Here is a 19,071-nt window from a genome sequence, read left to right on the forward strand (position 1 = left end):
TACTGGGTCCTCGGCAGAAAAAACCCCATTGCAGAATTCATGCCGTTTGAAGTCTTCAGTATTTGCCTGGATACAGTGGATAGCAAAGCAAATGGCAATAAAAGTCAAGTAATAATACACTGCATTTTATAATCACAATAGTACATATGAATTAGCGACAGATACCTTTGCAACTTTGATGATTAGGAAATCCAATAAAGCTCAACTGAGTAAGCTGACTCAACACTTTCTTCACAATCTATAAAGCAAAAAGAAAATGCAACGGCAATAAATAAACTGAATATGGAAGATATTCAATCCTTTGTTAAATTAAGATTACGAATGGTGTTACCTGTGATGTCTCCGAGTTTCTGGACAGCAGGCTCCTCCAGAAGCTTTGTTCCTGTACCATGGTCACAGAGGTATTGTAGTAGATGAACCCAGGAAATTATTTTACCAGGTACTGCTTCTCATCTTTCTGTTGACTGCAATATGGGATCAGAGCACAAACTATGTAGGTTATGAGTGATCTAGTGAAGAGATTCACTAGATCTTATAATGGGAATAAATGTACTTACTTTATTCCAGATTGGTGGAACATTGAGATGGTCTCCACATTGTACTTCCTCTCCTTTACTCAGGCTAATGTCATTTATAGTAATGTCATTACTGTAAAACATAGAAGGGGCAAGTAAATAGGATCAGTTTGTCTTTTATTTTAATTTATGTTGTATTATGAACAATCACTGATGTCTGTTCAGGTTCAGTCTTGCCCACACGTATTTTTAATTTGTGTTACATTGATGTGGTTAGTGGGTTCAGTGTTACCACAAAGATATGGTCATGAGAGTAAGAATAGGGATACTCACATCAAAGAGGAAATGCAGTCTCTCTGCTGTATCAGAGGGTGGCCCACTTTCACATATGTCTATATCGAGTTGTGTTTGTGATCTTTTGTCCAATGCGGGCAAGGATCTCTGAAAATGAGAATGATCAAAATAAGATTGCTTCAATTATGTGGGTTAGGGTTAAACCTACTGCAGATACTCACGTCAAAGAGGCAGTGCAGTCTCTCTGCTGTATCAGCTGGATGTGGCCTACTTCCACCTCAATCTGTGTATCTTGCATTGTGTTTGAGTATTTCTGTAATGGGAATGAGCACAATAACATTACTCGAGTTATGTTGCAGCACAATTTCCATGGCATGTTCAGTACTTATTGAAATATTTAAAATAAAGGACAATGAACAATGCACTTTGATATGGTTTACCAGCTCAAGGGTTAATTTCTCAGCAAGTTTTGGAATGGTGGTGTCCTGTAAGATTAGCTCACTAGACAGTGCCAAGGGATTGAGTGACATGGTTAGTGTTGCTAGACGGACCCGAATGTATGTAACACCTTACTCTGCTTCCGCCCAACCTGAAGTAAACAGTAAACTACAACAGCTCTCTCTGTCTCTTATTATATGTGAACTATAATAGCCTAAGGCTTACACAACAGGTGGCTTGAACATTCTCACTGTGTGCCATTTGATGAGAATACATGGAGAAGAAGAAACACACTTAACGTGATAGGCTTTTAAATCCCTTGTTCAGACACTTGTGAACTGCAACATCAGAATGTAGCAAACACGCTGACCATATTTACAACCATTATGGATCACCAATAATATATTAATTTGGATGATTGAATGAATTAAGGACGGGTTAGTAGCTTTGGGTTGTCTCAGGTTTACAGAACTGGTGCTGTTTTTAATAGGTTATCCAATCCAACTTTGTCATTGTGAGAAGTGCAGGTTCTATTGGGCCACCTACTGTGACAGAGGAAGAGGCAGAAGGTAGAACTTACTTCATAATAGGATTCCAGGTGAAACCCCAGGATGTCCTCCGACTTGAGCCATGTTTGGCTAGCTATCCGGGTGGAGTTATTGGGTTGGCAAGGATTCTGCAATGGGTTGTTTTTGCTGCTGATGCTCAATTTTTGCCTGGAGAGCAAAGCAAATGTCAATAAAATAGTAAACTAATAAACTGCAGTCAGTATATTACCCATTGACTAGAGGTCTGTAATTAACATATAAACTCACCTAAACATGAAACATGTGTGAGTGAGGCTAGCAAGAAAAGGGCCACCTATGGTTTGAAATAATTGTTAGTCATCATTTTTCAACCACTGCTGAGATCATGAATTTCACAATGCCACATCAGACTTTCCGGTCCTTCATTGCCATCCCCAGTTCCTGCTTACCATGCATGCGTCCCTAGTTATGCCCCGGTCTCTAGTCCGATTTGAGGCAGAACTCCAGAAAGAGATTTTTCAGAGACGTTTCTGTAGTCAGAAGGAGAAATCCACACCAAAACACATCAGCCTATAATCTTGTTCCAACATACACGTTTGCTCTGAATCGTTTCATAAATGACCTCCGTTCTTAATTTTTCCTATCCCACCCAGTGTCTCCCCACATTAAAATGTAGCTAAAATGGTAGAAAGCTTCATCACAGTAGGTATTTTAATAGCTCCAAATATTTGTTTCCACTCCCAAATCTGTTAATATTGTCCTTGTACTTACACATGCACTGTTGGCCCCTAGGCCGACCCTTGGTAGAACAGCTTCTACTGTACCTACGGGTCGAAATCATTGTTAGTATTTGTAGTCAGTCAGAGTCAGTCAGAGTATTTTTTTTCCTGTGATGCATTGTTTTTATTAGTTCAAGGATCATTTTACGGTTCATTTTGCCATTTTGCATGTTTTCACATATACCATACGATACCATACCATACCATACTTATTTATATAGCACATTTAAAGTATTTGCAAATGTAACAGTCATGTATATTAACATTTTTCTTGCGCAACATGCTAAACCCATCTTTTGTTTTACATGTTTCGTTTGCTGTTTTGATCACTTTTAGGACTTACGAGGTTTTGGAGTGATGTGTAGTCCTTGGCATGTAGTCTATGGTGCCTGTTCCCTGTTCTTGTTTTGTATAAAAGGCTAAAGTGTAGTGTATTAAAATTGAGTGCCATATTAAAAATATTAAAACATGTATTTATAGTGTTAGTTTAAAAAGTAAACTCAATATATAATTTAAAAACATATATTCAGTTATTGTTGTACAATCAATAAGACAAGTTAAAACTAAGCATTTATTTATATTTTCAGTTTGTTGTGTAAACAGTTTTAAATAGCTACTCAGTCTGTCTCATAGGAGGGCTATGGGCAGTTCAGAAACCGTCTTCCAGTGACATCATCATTAGGCAGATTTTTTTTTAAACAAGATTTTTTATAAAAATGTTTAGATTTTCATTATCGTGAGAACGATGGCTTCCATTTTCGTATTGCAACTTTTCAGGACTAGAAAGCCTGCAGTTTATATTAGCTTGTATTCCCCATCGATGATGTTTAGATTTTCATTATCGTGAGAATGATGGCTTCCATTTTTGTATTGCAACTTTTCAGGACTAGAAAGCTTGCAGTATATATTAGCTTGTATTCCCCATCGATGATGTCACTGGAAGACAGATTCTGAACTGCCCACAGCCCTCCTATGAGACATGACCGAGTTTCAAGATTTGAAAAGTGGTCCTTTAATAATAACTTTGTTTAGTAGTTAAATTATCGAAATACTAATGGCTTCGTGAACACTGTAGTAGGCTGGTATTATTTGAACAGATTCATTCTCAATATCTTTAACATATACATGGTCAATCAAAGTACCATTTTCTGTTGTTGAACTTTTTACACATTGTCTGTATCCATGTTGATTCATCAAATTGACAATGGTAGAAGATTTAAATATATCTTCATTGAAATCTCCCATTATTGCTTTCCCTCCAGAGTATGAATTCAATTCTTGAACAAGTTTCACCAAATTTGTACGAAAGAAGTCTATTTTATATGAATTTGGTCTATACAAAATAGCAGCTGTCAGGTTAACCCGTGGAACATTAAACATCAAACACTCCAAGTTTGAGCTTTGTGGAATGATTATATGAATTGTGTCATTAATGCAATGATATATTCCCACTCCACCTCTTATCTGACGTTTTAAATCCGTAAACATTGGATCACTGTCATCGTAGCAATTTGATCTCGGATTGTGTTGAAAGGTAAAACCTGGTAAATCAAGATTATTGTCTGTGTCATCAGAAGTTAACCATGTTTCTGTCAAACAAATGCAATTGGCTTTTTTTAGCATATGATGTGCTTGAACATCTGGAAAATGTGCTTTTAGTCCCTGAACATTGTGCAGAACCATTGTGAACGCGTTTGTAGGGTTTTCTTTGGGAAGAATGAAGTCCAGCATGTTTTTAATTGCCGTGTCAATTTTGTCATTGCAATATATGGCTGAATCCTTGAAATCTTCAATAATGAGGCCACTGAGAGTTCTTACACGACTTAAGGCAACATATGCTTGTCCCGGTGCAAATATATTTTTCAATGACACCACAGCATTATCAACTGTCAAACCTTGTACTTTATGGACTGTGCATGCCCACGCTAATCTCAGAGGAAATTGCCGTCTTACGCCACCACAATTTGTCACTTGGTCTTCTTGTGGTTTAATTATCGTTACATTTTGTCGAGTCTTTGATCTTTGAATTTTTCCGACTTTTGCATCATCAAATGCAAGATGAATGTCAGAAGGAAATGAAGTATCAGGTGAGAGTGTGATATGGACGACTGTTCCGAAAGCTCCATTTACAAGACCGTCTGAAACATCAATATTCTTCTTGAGCATAACTCTAGCACCTATACCAATATTTACAACTTGTGACAAACAAGAATTAAATATTTTTTTATGGTGACCGTTTTTCTTTTCCATCCTTCCAGTTTTTGGGTTTCTTTCAAAATCCTCAGCCTCTATAGCGATTGTATCTGGACAATTTTCAACCAACATTTCAACGTTGAATGTGTCAACTTCGTTATTGGTAGCAAATATGTGGATTGCATTAGATTGCTCGCCAGTTTCACATTGTTTTATCAAAAGCAGATCTCTGTCATTTAATGGTTCTTTCTTTTGATGTATTCTGAAGCGATTTAGTGTTTCAGCAAATATTGGATCTTTTTGTCTCTCAATCTTAGTTAGCTTTGCTATTGTAAAAGTATTCCACAAATTAACTCCTGTTCCTTCTGCATATAAAGCCATGCCTTTCACAGGAGCCAACTGATAAAAATCCCCAATTGCAATTATGTTCACTTTTCCAAAGAGGGAATAGTCACCAGTCTGTTTGATTTGTCTTAATCTCCCATGTATGTAGGCCAGAAGACGATGGTCCACCATAGATATTTCGTCAACGATTAATATTTGTACATTACCCAGTTTGGAGCGTAGGGAATTGATTTTCTCATCACCAAGAGGTACATATGGTAATGTGGTATTGATACCAATAGAAAACGTGTTGTGTATGGTTGAAGAACCAATGTTGTATGCAGCCACACCAGTTGGAGCCGTCAACAGAACCGTGACATCATCAGGATGTATAGAAGTTTGAGACAAGAGTCTGCTACATTCATAATGTATAGCTTTGAGTAAATGTGTCTTCCCTGTGCCTGCACCTCCAGTCACAAATACATTAAACGGTTCTGGATTTTCCCCATGGATCTTCTGTAAGCACCAGTTACGTATTTTGTAAAAGATATCCGATTGTTCTTCATTTAAAGATCTCATTAGATTTAATGCATCTTCTCTGCGCAAATGAGCATTATGCGGGTCAATTGTGCAAATGGTGTGTGTATTTAAATCGGGGATATTTTCGACATAATTTTCATCATCAGCATTAACTTCATCTTTCCTTAGATCGAGACATTCCAACCGTTCCCTTTCAGATTCAGGACACAATTGAGCCCAAGCATCTTCCAAATCACCCACTTGCTCCAAAAGCTCTTGTGCTCCATCAATCTGGTCACTTTCTTTTTCATATAGACATCTGTTTGTCTCAACAATTGATTTTACCATCGCTAAATCACCCTCAGCATTTCTTACTGAACCGAGATTATAAAAATCTTCAAATGATTCAAAAGGTGGAGGTTTTAACTGCGAATCTTGACGATATGGCAAGAAGAGTTGCAGAAGAGATTTGTAGTATTTTTCTGGATCTTTTGTCGGAGAGAATCTTGGATACCTCACCACTGCGGGTTTTGTTTGGATCCGTTTTTTCACATGTCCCAAATTGTTGTTTAGTTCAATTGTAGATGTAGAATTCTCTGATTTGGCCAGCACTCTGTATTCTGAAGTAAATGTGGCAATACATAAATGTTCAAAATCTTGAGTTTCTGGTCTGCTTTTATATCTGTCTGCAAGACTAATCATCCATATGCTTGAGTCATCATTGGCGTCGTTTGATATTTGGTTCTGCAATACTTTCAAAGGTTTAGTCATTCTAACTGTATCTCCAACAGGAATAAATTGAACTTTACGAGAACATTCCTTCAAATGCATGTTTGTTAGTCTATACACAGCCTCTTGGGCACTAACTTCTCTATTGTGAAGATAAACAGCTCCAAGTTTTTGAAAAGCCTCTTTAGCATTGACATTTCCATCCAGACTTTCTTTTTGTGTTTTATCAAGTAACATTCCCATGGTACGTTCAGATTTTGATATGTAGGCGATTATGTATACAACAACTGCGTATGCATCAGTAATGAATTGAATGTCCATATTAGCGTTCCAGCTAGATAACAAGTCTCTGTTGTATTGATTTATCCAAGTTCCATTAGGTGAACGTTTCAAAACAACACTCGTCTTGTGAGAAACTCTATTGTATGCCAATTCAAATGTTTCTTGATTTATACCAACGTCATCAAATAACTCTTCTGTCGATTCATACGTCATGTCAGGATTTGATAATGCCGTTTTCACCTTTTCAAGAATATTTAAAGCCTCGTCTTTTTTCAAGACAAACTCCTCATCTTTTGTTTGTGGATCATTATCAACGTCTTTTTGAACATCCTTGTCGTCACTTTTATTTTTCTTTGGTCGGCTAATGAAGGTTTGACAAGAAATTGGCCTAGGAAAATTAAATCGGCATGTAGTTTTATTTTTTCTGCACGTCTTTGAATGTCTAGTGCTATGCTTTTGAACACTGTTAACAACCTCATACAATTTTTCATCACTCTCGTCTGGCATCTCACATGTTACATATTTGTCCACAAATTTAACAACGTCTTCGTCTGAATCTTTATCTATTTGTGGAGCATCTTTAACCCACAACAAACCATGCACGTGTGCGCTTCCCCTTTGTTGGAATTCCACACGATAAAAATGATCTGTTACATGTCCAATAGGTGCAGCCTCAGACAATAAAACATTCTTTAAATACTCGTGCCATCGATGGTCAAACATTCTTGCTGCTGTGACTGGGTTACGTTTTAGTAAGCCACATCTTTCTAACCAATTAAGTTGTTCCACATCAATCTGGTTTCCTTCTTGAAGCATAAGTGATTTCAACATTTCTGGCCATCTCATATCTGCAGAACTAAACGAGCAAAACCAGGTAGGAAGACCAAGCTGTCTTAGCATTGCAAAAAGATCTTTTTGTACACACTGCCAAAATGGAGGACTTCCACGAATATTCCGGAGATACTTGTACCCTTCATCGTGATGTAAGATTCTCCTTAATGATTCAGTATCTTTTAACATATCAGCTGTGATGTGCGCTGGGACGTTTTTGCCATCTCCCTTTCTCATAGCTATAGATACACTAGACACAACTTGTTCAAGTTCTGATATGTATTGTGCGTAAAATATATAATCTATACTATTTGCAAATCTTCCATCAGCATTTAACAGTCTGTTGTTTAAGTACTTTGAAAGTGTTATTCTCATTAGTCTGTCATCATGAAATGTAGGACCACCTTTTGGAAACAAAACTGGAAAACATTTAGCTTCGTTTGTTTTATCCATCAATAGTCTGACGGGATTGTTGCCTTCTGCAGGAGCCACAGATATTACACTGTCAAAGTGCTGATCTAGAATATCTTGTGCCAAATCCACAGGCTGAAGACAAGTATCAAAACACGCTCCATTCTGTTGTTCTGTATAGGTTAAATCTTCATCATGTTCCATTTCATCTTCATCGTTTGCGTCATCTGCATTTTCAATTGTTTGTTCTACTTCCTCAACATCAGTGTCGTTACTTTGACTTAAAGGGTTTATCCAATCGGTATTGATTTCTGTGTCAGCATAGAAGGGATTGTGTTTAATCAGGTATCGCAAGGCATTTTTGACATGATCTGTATGAACATATTCATAATTATAATGTCCTTTATATGTAATTTTGCGTTTCAGTTTTACTCGTATCATCATGTCATCACAATCGTTTCTTGGTAGAACATTTGTCACATGGCTCAAGTTAGAAGGTACACAAACGACTGGTCCGTGACATCCGTTTTGACCTCCTTTGGGCAATGCAACTACTTTGAGAAATGGAATATGTTTAGCTGTCAGATGAGTTTCCAAACTATTAAGACATTTTAGTTCTGGTGCTATTGGTTCTAGATGTAGATTGTTTAATACACTTTGTTCAGGCATTTTACCCTTTAATATCTTTCTATTGCATGTATGACAAATCCATAGTTTAGCAGCTGATCCTTGTGACATTACACAATTAGGTAAACAGCTACTATTGCATTCATGCAAATATGTGTGAGTAATGCATTCGTCTGCTAATAATTAATTAATGTAAGAAGATTTCTTACACTCAATGACCTGCTTTCGGAAAAGTTGACGGTGGCAAACAGAGCAAACAAATTGAGGGCCTGTACGAATGTTTTTGTGGAATGTTGTAATAGCAACATCAATGTCAGTTTGCTTTAAAGTATTTTTTATATAGTTCTTGTGTGCTCTCATATTTACATCTGCTTTGAACTCTGGTTCAGTAGAATATTTTAATTTTATGTTTTTAATTTTGTTAGTACAATAGACTTCATCATTGTGGTATCGGAAATGATCATCATCAATTTTTGCTTTTTTATGCACGTCATCCGTTTCATATCTGTGTCGTTTATGGTCAAGAATTCTTTGTTTATGCACTTCATCTGTGTCATATCGGTGTTGTTCATAGTCTATTTTTGCTTTTTTATGCACTTCATCTGTGTCATATCTGTGTTGTTCGTTGTCTATTTTAGATTTTTTATGCACTTGATCTGTGTCATATCTGTGTTGTTTAGAGTCTAGAATTCTTTGTTTATGCACTTCATCTGTGTCATATCTGTGTTGTTCAAAGTCTATTTTAGCTTTTTTATGCACTTGATCCGTTTCATATCTGTGTTGTTCATAGTCTAGTTTTGCTTTTTTGAACACTTGATCCTTTTCATATCTGTCTCTTTCTTTCTCAGATTTTGATTTCTTGAAACTTGTGTCATGTGGTCTTTTTCTTAGATGCATTGTACTTTTTTATTCTGCATTTGTACATAAACCTGCACAACAACTTTGATTGTCTTTTCTTTTAACACATGTTACAACATCATAATGATTTCCATTAGTGTTGTTTAAATATATTGCTTGACAATTGTGAGAAAGTATCACATTTCTTGCACGACAACTGGGGAAAATATTCCATATACCATTATTAAATGTCATAATAGTTGTTTGCAAGAAGTCTGCAGCTGCAAAGATTTCAAGTTCGGTAACCCATGTTCCTGAATAATTCATTCGTGTTTTTGTCAGGTATTGCTGCATAGATTCATAACCTTCTCTCAGATACTGTTGAAATGTTGATGGATTTTTGGAAAGATGTTGAAATATAGCACGACGTATTTTTAAATGTTTATTCTCATTACCGCAGATCGCAAAGGACAATGCTCTGAAGAAGCAGTTTCCATCACCTTTGATTTGTAAATTCTTACAAGGATCACCCATTGGTGTGAAGTCTATGCTTTGTTCTACAGTTTTAAGACTTTCATTACTGATATTGAATTGAGAACACAAGATGTCCTGATGCACAGACCTAAGTGGTTTAAAAGACAACGTAGGTGTTATGGTAGCAGTAATTATAACATCATCTGTTATTTCACAACTGGCATCATACATTGTACTAGTAGATGGCTCAATTATCAAACGAGGCTTTGGGGTATTAACTGTTGTACGTGTACTTTTCAATACAGTACTGTAGAGTGGTTGAGTAGTAGAGACACATGTGTTCAGAAACGGCTCCTGTTCAAAGTATTGTTCTGTGTCGTCATGTATCACAATTGCTTGTTCTCTGTCGTCCTGCATCACAATTACTTTGACTCCAGTCACTTCAAATGGCTCATGATATGCTTTTAAGGATTGTGCAACTTTAAAGATGTTTCCAATCAATTCTCGAATGTTAGAATGATATACTAAAACACTTTTTCCATTTCCGTCAACAAGTCCTTCAGAACTACGTGCATGGGAGTCAATTACAGCATACCAGCCATTCTTTCTGACAATTGCACAAGTAGAGCCATTCAAGGTTAATAAACATGCATCAAAATCTAAAAGAACTCTTTGTATTCCCTCATCCAATGGAACCATCATGTCCTGCCATTCTTTATCATATTGGTCAATACCAACACAACCACCAAAGACATTACCATACTCTATTGATATGGGCATATTCCACAGTACATGTTTCTTAGGCAATTCATCAATTGCAACATATCCACTTTCAGATGAAATTCTACATGCTCGACTCATTGAATCATACAGTGCATTCCCATGACGTAGAATGTCATCAAGGTCTTTTGGTTTCCACGTAAAGATATCTGTAATTTTACTCATGATTATTGCAGTCAGACTGTTTGGGACACATTGCTTGCCAGCATATTGACCAAATTGTTGATGACCTTGATGGAATGAACCATGAACATAAGGTACTTGAGGATTACTTACTTGATTACTTACTTGAGGATTACTTACTTGAGGATTACTTACTTGAGAGTTTTCATTAGATTTCTTTCCAAAGTTTTCATCAGAGTTTTTCACAAAGTTTTCATCATAGTTTTTCACAAAGTTTGTATAGCCTTTTTCAGCCAAGTTATATGTTCTTTTACATATTGTCTTTTCAGACATAGCCAGGTAGATTGCGTTTTTTTTTACGGGGTTGCTCTTAACCTCGTGAACTTTTTGAGGAAGTTCAACCTCAGTCATGTTATAGTCGGTAGTCTTCGATGTTTCAATTTTGTGAGGATGCAAATCAACTTTATCAGAAGATGGAACCTCATTAATTGCAGCATCTTTAGTCAGTAAGTCAGTGTCCAGGTCAGTGTCAAAAGAAGCAAGATTACGCAATGCTGGAATTGGACAAGGATGCACAACCTCGTGAATATGGTCACGAGGATGAACCTCATTATTCACAGCATCCTCAGTCAATGGGCAGTTGGCCCCCTTCTTTATGGCAGCATACCGCCACTTACCTTTTTTTTTAGGCATCTCTCTCTCACTCTCAGTTGTCTGAAAAACACAAATATAGATTGTTATTTTATCAATTACCTAAATGCATCATACTGAATATAACTTCCAATTTGTAATTTCACTAGCACACTACTATTACACTAAATACATTACAAAATTAGACTTAATATACTATTACACTACTACACTTATTACTATTATTACACTAAATACACTTATTACACTAATACATTACTATTACAACATTACACTATTACATGATTACAAAATTAAACTTAATACACTATTACACTACTATATTAAATACAATAATTACATGATTACACTACTAATACACTATTACACTATTACACAATTAGACTTATTACACTATTACACTACTATTACACTACATACACTTATTACACAATTACAAAATTAAACTCAATACACTATTACACTATTATACTAAATACAATTACACTATTACACTATTACACTTACATGTATTCCACTATTACACTACTATTACACTATTACACTAATTACAGGATTACAAAATTACACTTATTACAGGATTACACTTATTACACTATTACACTAAATACACTTATTACACTATTACACTACTATTAAACTATTACACTTATTACACTATTACACTTATTACACTATTTCACTACTATTACACTATTACACTTATTACACTACTATTAAACTATTACACTTATTACACTATTACACTATTACACTATTACACTTATTACACTACATACAGTCACGTATTACACTATTACACTATTACACTATTACACTATTACACTACATACAGTCACGTATTACACTATTACACTATTTCACTACTATTACACTATTACACTATTACACTTATTACACTACATACAGTCACGTATTACACTATTACACTTATTACACTACTATTACACTATTACACTATTACACTTATTACACTACATACACGTATTACACTTATTACACTATTGCACTATTACATTATTAGTCTCATTACACTATTTCACTATTACAGTTACTACCATCTCTATTTTTGTGATGTCATGTCCTAGTGCCTGATGGGTAGAATTTGTGCCAAAACTGACCCACTAAGCATGCCTTCTGTGTATATACAAATTCACAGAGGCTTGTCTGGGTGCAGCCATTTTGAGGTGTACCATTGAGTGCAGCAGCACTGATTAGCTACACCTGACCACAGTAATGGCCGCGCCCATGGCACCCCTCTGTGAATTTGTCTATTGACCGATTCACAGAGGGTTTCCTGGGTGCGGCCATTACTGAGGTGTACCATTAAGCACAACAGCACTGATTAGCTACACCTGGCCTACAGAGCACCTGCTCCATGGATTACACCTCAGTAATGGCCACGCCCAGGGCACCCCTCTGTGAATCGGTCTATACTCAGTGTATCTCATCTTTCATTAAATACAAGCAGCTTCTGAGACTGAACCACCCTTTTATCCAAATATGATCAATTCCATCTTCAAAATTCAAATATAGGACACATTATGGCAATTTCAATGCTTCAAAACAAGTAATCACTTAGTAACAGTAATTGTAACATTGATGTGTGGGCACACATCAATGTTACAATTACTGTTACTAAGTGATTCATACAATTACCAACTTCAGGCTGCACTCAGGCTGTTTGATGGCCACATTAATTTATTTCAAAGGAAGGTGTGGTTTGACCAAACATTTGTTTGATGGGGGGAGGGGGGGCAGGACACAGCCATCAAGCAAAACAAAAATGTTTGGTAAAGCCATGTGACTTCCATTGGAAAAGCATTGGGGTGGCTATCAACAAGACACGACAAAACACATTTTACATTATAGCTTGAAAGTAGTTAATTCCATAATTCATAGGTGATAGTTTACACACATTTGTTTCTACCAAACATATCACTATATTGTTAGTAGGAACCAAAAATTCAGCAAACTTACCTATTCATGCAATGAATACCCCTGCTGTTGTGGTGCCTTCACTGTAAGCTAAATGGCTATTTGTGAAAGACCCATGAAAGACCCATGTAGCTACCCTTAGCAATGCCTGAACAGAATGAACAATTCATGCTGTATGCTGCTGATGTGAATGGTATCCAAAAAAGAGTAACTTAAGTTAGTGTCAGTAAAAAAATATTGTAATGTTCATCTATTAATGAAGAAACTTGGGTTCTTGCAATGTCACTTTATTTGGACTGGTAGATTTGGCAGCATCTAGGTCATAAATCTAATTCTTGGAAATGTTTGTGGTCTAGGATATAGTGGCATATTCATCATCATTGCCATCTAGTGGCTGGTATAAATCACATCACTTGTAGTGTGAAACTATGCTTACCTCTGTAGATGAGCAGAATTGTCATAGCTTAATGGATAGAGGGGCCACCTGGATATACAAAGGGTCAATTCCTGATCACCACATCACCACGTTAATGTGGAAGCTCATTTTTCAATGTTCATAAAGAAATAATGTGAGCTTGTTTCAAGCCAAAAAATAACATTGTAAAAAGTCTGTGGATGTAGACTTCCCTCTTGTTCATCAGATGATGGGAGCAGCTGTTATGGTGATTGAAATGTAGATTTGAGCATCAACATATACTTTGAGCACCAAAGCATAAGTACTCAAACAATTAGCAGATCTACATGTTCATAGCATGTCACATCACAGATCGGCTTTGTATACACCAGTCTTTGAAGTTATTGATCTCACTGATATAGCCCACAGGACATTCAACACCCCTCATCAAGCGGACTATACAGTTTCATCAGATCATTTCAAGATGTAGTTGATTTACATCCATGTTTTTTTGCTTTTTTCATACAGCGAGTGGTGTAGATGTTATGGAGACTGGGTAATTCTGTGCTGCAGATGATTTTAGCTGCTGTTTTAATGGTCCTCTGCAACCTATTGAGTGACCATGTGAATGTGTCTGTGATGTGTATGCCCAGGAATTTAAAGTTATCAACTATGTCGACAGATGACCCTTTAATGGAAATGGGTGTGTGGATACCTTTGGACTTCCTAAAGTCGACAATGATTTCTTTGGTCTTATTGGTGTTAAGTGAGAGGTTGTTGTTATTGCACCATAGAGTTAGATCCTCTATAGGCCCTCTCATCACCGTCGGTTATTAGTCCGATCACTGTGGTATCATCCGCAAATTTAATTATGATGTTATTCTCATATCTGGCGACACAATCAAACGTAAACAAGCTGTACAACAGAGGAATGAGGCAGCAGACTTGGGGTGCACCGGTTCTGGTGAGAATTGTGGATGCGCATCTTTCTCCTATGCGTACACACTGGGGCCTGCCTGTCAGAAAATCAAATAGCCAGTTACAGATGGAGCTGCCCACACCAAGGCCACTGAGTTTCAACACTAATTTAGATGGTACAATAGTGTTAAATGCGGAACTATAGTCTATGAACAGTAGTCTGACATAAGAGCTATTATTTTCTAGATGTACCAGTCCAGTGTGTAAAGCAAGAGATCTATCCACAGATCTATTTGAACAGTAAGCAAACTGTAAAGGACCAATACTAGCAGGAATGATGCTTATTTGATGATGATGATTATTTGAGAGAAAGAGAGAGGGGGGGGGGGGTGGAGAGAGAGAGAGAGGTGGGGGGTGGAGAGAGACAGAAAGAGAGAGAAATAGAGGGGGGGGGGGTGGAGAGAGAGAGAGAGGGGGGTGGAGAGAGAGAGAGAGAGGGGGGGGGGTGGAGAGAGAGAGAGAGACGGGTGGAGAGATAGATAGAGAGAGAGAGAGGGGGTGGAGAGAGAGAGAGAGAGGGGGTGGAGAGGGAGAGAGAAAGAGAGAGAGAGAGAGAGAGGGGGAGAGAGAGGGGGGGTTGGAGAGGGGGAGAGAGAGAGAGAGGGGGGTGGAGATAGAGAGAGAGAGAGAGAGAGAGAGAGAGAGAGAAAGAGAGAGATAGATATGCACAAATAAGAATGACAGGCTGAGTTGTCGCTACCCAGATTTGAACCAGTGACCCTGTGGTCCAAAGGCGAGAGCTCTACCGACTGAGCTAAGCAGACACTGTCAGTTGACTCATTCTATACAATAACATCATGCAGTATAGGTATTAGCTGCCAACCGTATTTGGAAGACGTATTAGTTGCATGAGAGGTTTCACAAAACAGAAACTTTCATTGGCTCATAAAAACTTCATTTTTTCACTTAAAAGAAATCTGTTACGATTTTTTGTTCGTTTAAGTCCAAAGTTCAAGTGTAGCCGTTTTTGTACATTTTGATCAAAGATTCTGGGAGGAGATAGATTTTAAATGGTTTTCATATAATTCAAAATGGTGGGTAATCTAAAGGTCAGAGGTCAAAAGTCAGAACACGAAAGTTGTTCGCCATGAGAAGACAAATATGTGTATCAAAGTGTCATTGCCAACGGTCAAACGGTTCATGAGATATGCACGTTCAAAGTTTGCATTTTCAGTGCTATAGCGCCACCATTTGGCCAAATGGTCATGGGCTTCACATGGTCACCGTTTGGCATGGCCCTCTACCAGATTACCGAGTTTCGTAAAAAGCGACTGCACGGTTCAGTCAGAACAGCTATTTTTGGCGGAAGAAGGAGAAGAAGGAGAAGAAAAAAAAACACAAATACAAGAAGTGACCAAAGTCACTGCGTGTCTTCTTGGTCCCTTAAAAACTAAGGCACTGGTGTGGTACTTCTGGTTTTCCAGAACGAGGTTCGAGTCCCTGCAGTGCTCTGCTCGATTTGTTGTATTTACATGGTTTATTTAAAATTTATGCTATTTATGATAAAAAAGAATTTCAAAATTTCAAAAAACATGGGCTATAACCCATATATAACCAATTTTTTTCAAATCCTCAAAAATGATGAAAAACGGCGTGCTATAGTATGCCGTACGATATGGGCTATAGCCCATGGTCCAAAATGATGAGAAACGAGGATAACTTTTTTTTTCAAAATTTCAAAAAACATGGGCTATAACCCATCGTTTTTTTCATTTTTTCATTTTTTTCAAATCCTCAAAAATGATGAAAAACGGCGCGCTATAGTATGCCGTACGATATGGGCTATAGCCCATGGTCCAAAATGATGAGAAACGAGGATAACAGTTTTTTTCAAAATTTCAAAAAACATGGGCTATAACCCATCGTTTTTGTCATTTCGTCATTTTTTTCAAATCCTCAAAAATGATGAAAAACGGCGTGCTATAGTATGCCGTACGATATGGGCTATAGCCCACGGTCCAAAATGATGAGAAACGAGAATAACTTTTTTTTTCAAAATTTCAAAAAACATGGGCTATAACCCATCGTTTTTTTCATTTCGTCATTTTTTCCAAATCCTCAAAAATGATGAAAAACGGCGCGCTATAGTATATAGCTATAGCCCACGGTCCAAAATGATGAGAAACGAGGCTAACTTTTTTTTTTTTAATTAAAAAAAACATGGGCTATAACCAGGGGGCAGTCAGACAGATATTTTGTGAAGCCACTAAGGAAATGAAAGTTCATATAATGGCCTGTTGTGGCGCTGTCATTGGGCTCAAAAAAACCCATAGCCCCATAGAAGTCCATGTATTTGGGCCCAACTTCACCTAGACTGTATTACCTTAATAAACATGGTCATGAATACTTTCTGCTTCCAGTCACTAGTTTAAAGTCTCATTTCTAATGTCATAATATTCTTTTTGGAAAATTATGGTCTCATTTATTAAAAAAAAATACCATAAAGTCGCGCATGTTCTGAGGGGCGTGGCTACCGTTACAGTCTATGAACGGGATTCCCCTCCCACTCGAGTCAAAATAAAAACCAACGGAGAAGAAGGGGGGAAGTCCCGCCTCGTTGTCTGGGCCAGCCAATGGCCAGCTGGGCCCAAACGGATCTAGAAAGATGGCGACTTCCATTGCAAGGACTGACAGGCTTCATTTTACGTTCATGTTAGACCCGGGGAACGCTTTGTCCATATTTTTTACAGTCTATGGCTATAACCCATCGTTTTTTTCATATTTGTCAAATCATCAAAAATGATGAAAAACGGCGCGCTATAGTATGCCGTACGATATGGGCTATAGCCCATGGTCCAAAATGATGAGAAACGAGGATAACTTTTTTTTTCAAAATTTCAAAAAACATGGGCTATAACCCATCGTTTTTTTCATTTTTTCATTTTTGTCAAATCATCAAAAATGATGAAAAACGGCGCGCTATAGTATGCCGTACGATATGGGCTATAGCCCACGGTCCAAAATGATGAGAAACGAGGATAACTTTTTTTTTCAAATTTTCTAAAAACATGGGCTATAACCCATCGTTTTTGTCATTTCGTCATTTTTTTCAAATCTTCAAAAATGATGAAAAACGGCGCGCTATAGTATGCCGTACGATATGGGCTATAGCCCACGGTCCAAAATGATGAGAAACGAGGCTAACTTTTTTTTTCAAATTTTCAAAAAACATGGGCTATAACCCATCGTTTTTGTCATTTCGTCATTTTTTTCAAATCTTCAAAAATGATGAAAAACGACGCGCTATAGTATGCCGTACGATATGGGCTATAGCCCATGGTCCAAAATGATGAGAAACGAGGATAACTTTTTTTTTCAAAATTTCTAAAAACATGGGCTATAACCCATCGTTTTTGTCATTTCGTCATTTTTTTCAAATCATCAAAAATGATGAAAAACGGCGTGCTATAGTATGCCGTACGATATGGGCTATAGCCCACGGTCCAAAATGATGAGAAACGAGGCTAACTTTTTTTTTTTTAATTTAAAAAAACATGGGCTATAACCCATCGTTTTTTTCATATTTGTCAAATCATCAAAAATGATGAAAAACGGCGCGCTATAGTATGCCGTACGATATGGGCTATAGCCCATGGTCCAAAATGATGAGAAACGAGGATAACTTTTTTTTTCAAAAATTCAAAAAACATGGGCTATAACCCATCGTTTTTTTCATTTTTTCATTTTTGTCAAATCATCAAAAATGATGAAAAACGGCGCGCTATAGTATGCCGTACGATATGGGCTATAGCCCACGGTCCAAAATGATGAGAAACAAGGATAACTTTTTTTTTCAAATTTTCTAAAAACATGGGCTATAACCCATCGTTTTTGTCATTTCGTCATTTTTTTCAAATCTTCAAAAATGATGAAAAACGGCGCGCTATAGTATGCCGTACGATATGGGCTATAGCCCACGGTCCAAAATGATGAGAAACGAGGCTAACTTTTTTTTTCAAAATTCCAACTATAATATCCCATAACCATATCCCTGCTGTCTGCAGCTCTGTTGGATGATCTGGACAAAGAGCTGAACAACTACATCATGCGCTGCAGAGAGTGGTATGGTTGGCATTTTCCCGAACTGAGCAAGATCATCACAGACAACCTGGCCTACTGCAAAAGTGTCCGCCATATAGGTGAGCAAATGCACAGGTTGGAATCCAGTGTTTTAGTCTATTAAGGGCCGATTCATACTCCTATTTTACCACTGTAGTGCCGAAATGATTTCGGCTCATCAGAAAATTTCAGTAGCACCGAAGAGAAGACTTTAGGACGGTACCCGCCCCCCCGAACCTCAAATGACGTCACATTGTAGGCTCTACAGAGCCGAACCGACTTTTATTCGGCTATAAAATATGAGTATGAATCGTGCCTAAGACGAAAAATGTTTGTCGACTACCTTTTTTCACTGACAAACTGAATGG

General features: G+C 37.3%; 2 protein-coding genes across 2 annotated transcripts in view; one reads left to right on the top strand and one right to left on the bottom strand.

Moving 5' to 3' along the window:
- Window positions 1-559: 559 nt before the first annotated feature.
- On the bottom strand, window positions 560-5,937 carry LOC308316960 (uncharacterized protein; the record flags this gene model as incomplete). The annotated part of the gene is made up of 5 exons (XM_080765751.1): window positions 560-648; window positions 849-956; window positions 1,031-1,122; window positions 1,828-1,963; window positions 5,795-5,937. The coding sequence occupies 4 exons, from the start codon at window positions 5,935-5,937 to the stop codon at window positions 908-910; spliced, it is 420 nt and encodes a 139-aa protein (XP_080621877.1). The 3' UTR covers window positions 560-648; window positions 849-907.
- Window positions 5,938-7,532: 1,595 nt separating this feature from the next.
- The window catches only part of LOC308316961 (nucleolar protein 58-like), a gene marked incomplete at both ends in the record, with an annotated part of 104,424 nt that continues 92,885 nt past the window's right edge, over window positions 7,533-19,071 (top strand). The window contains 3 exons of the mRNA XM_080765752.1: window positions 7,533-7,583; window positions 9,767-9,842; window positions 18,649-18,783. Of these exons, the coding sequence (XP_080621878.1) occupies window positions 7,533-7,583; window positions 9,767-9,842; window positions 18,649-18,783 (262 nt within the window). The remainder of the gene's footprint in view (window positions 7,584-9,766; window positions 9,843-18,648; window positions 18,784-19,071) is intronic.

Source organism: Protomyctophum bolini (assembly GCF_963924005.1).
Source record: "Protomyctophum bolini genome assembly, chromosome: 6".
NCBI classification, from domain to species: domain Eukaryota; kingdom Metazoa; phylum Chordata; class Actinopteri; order Myctophiformes; family Myctophidae; genus Protomyctophum; species Protomyctophum bolini.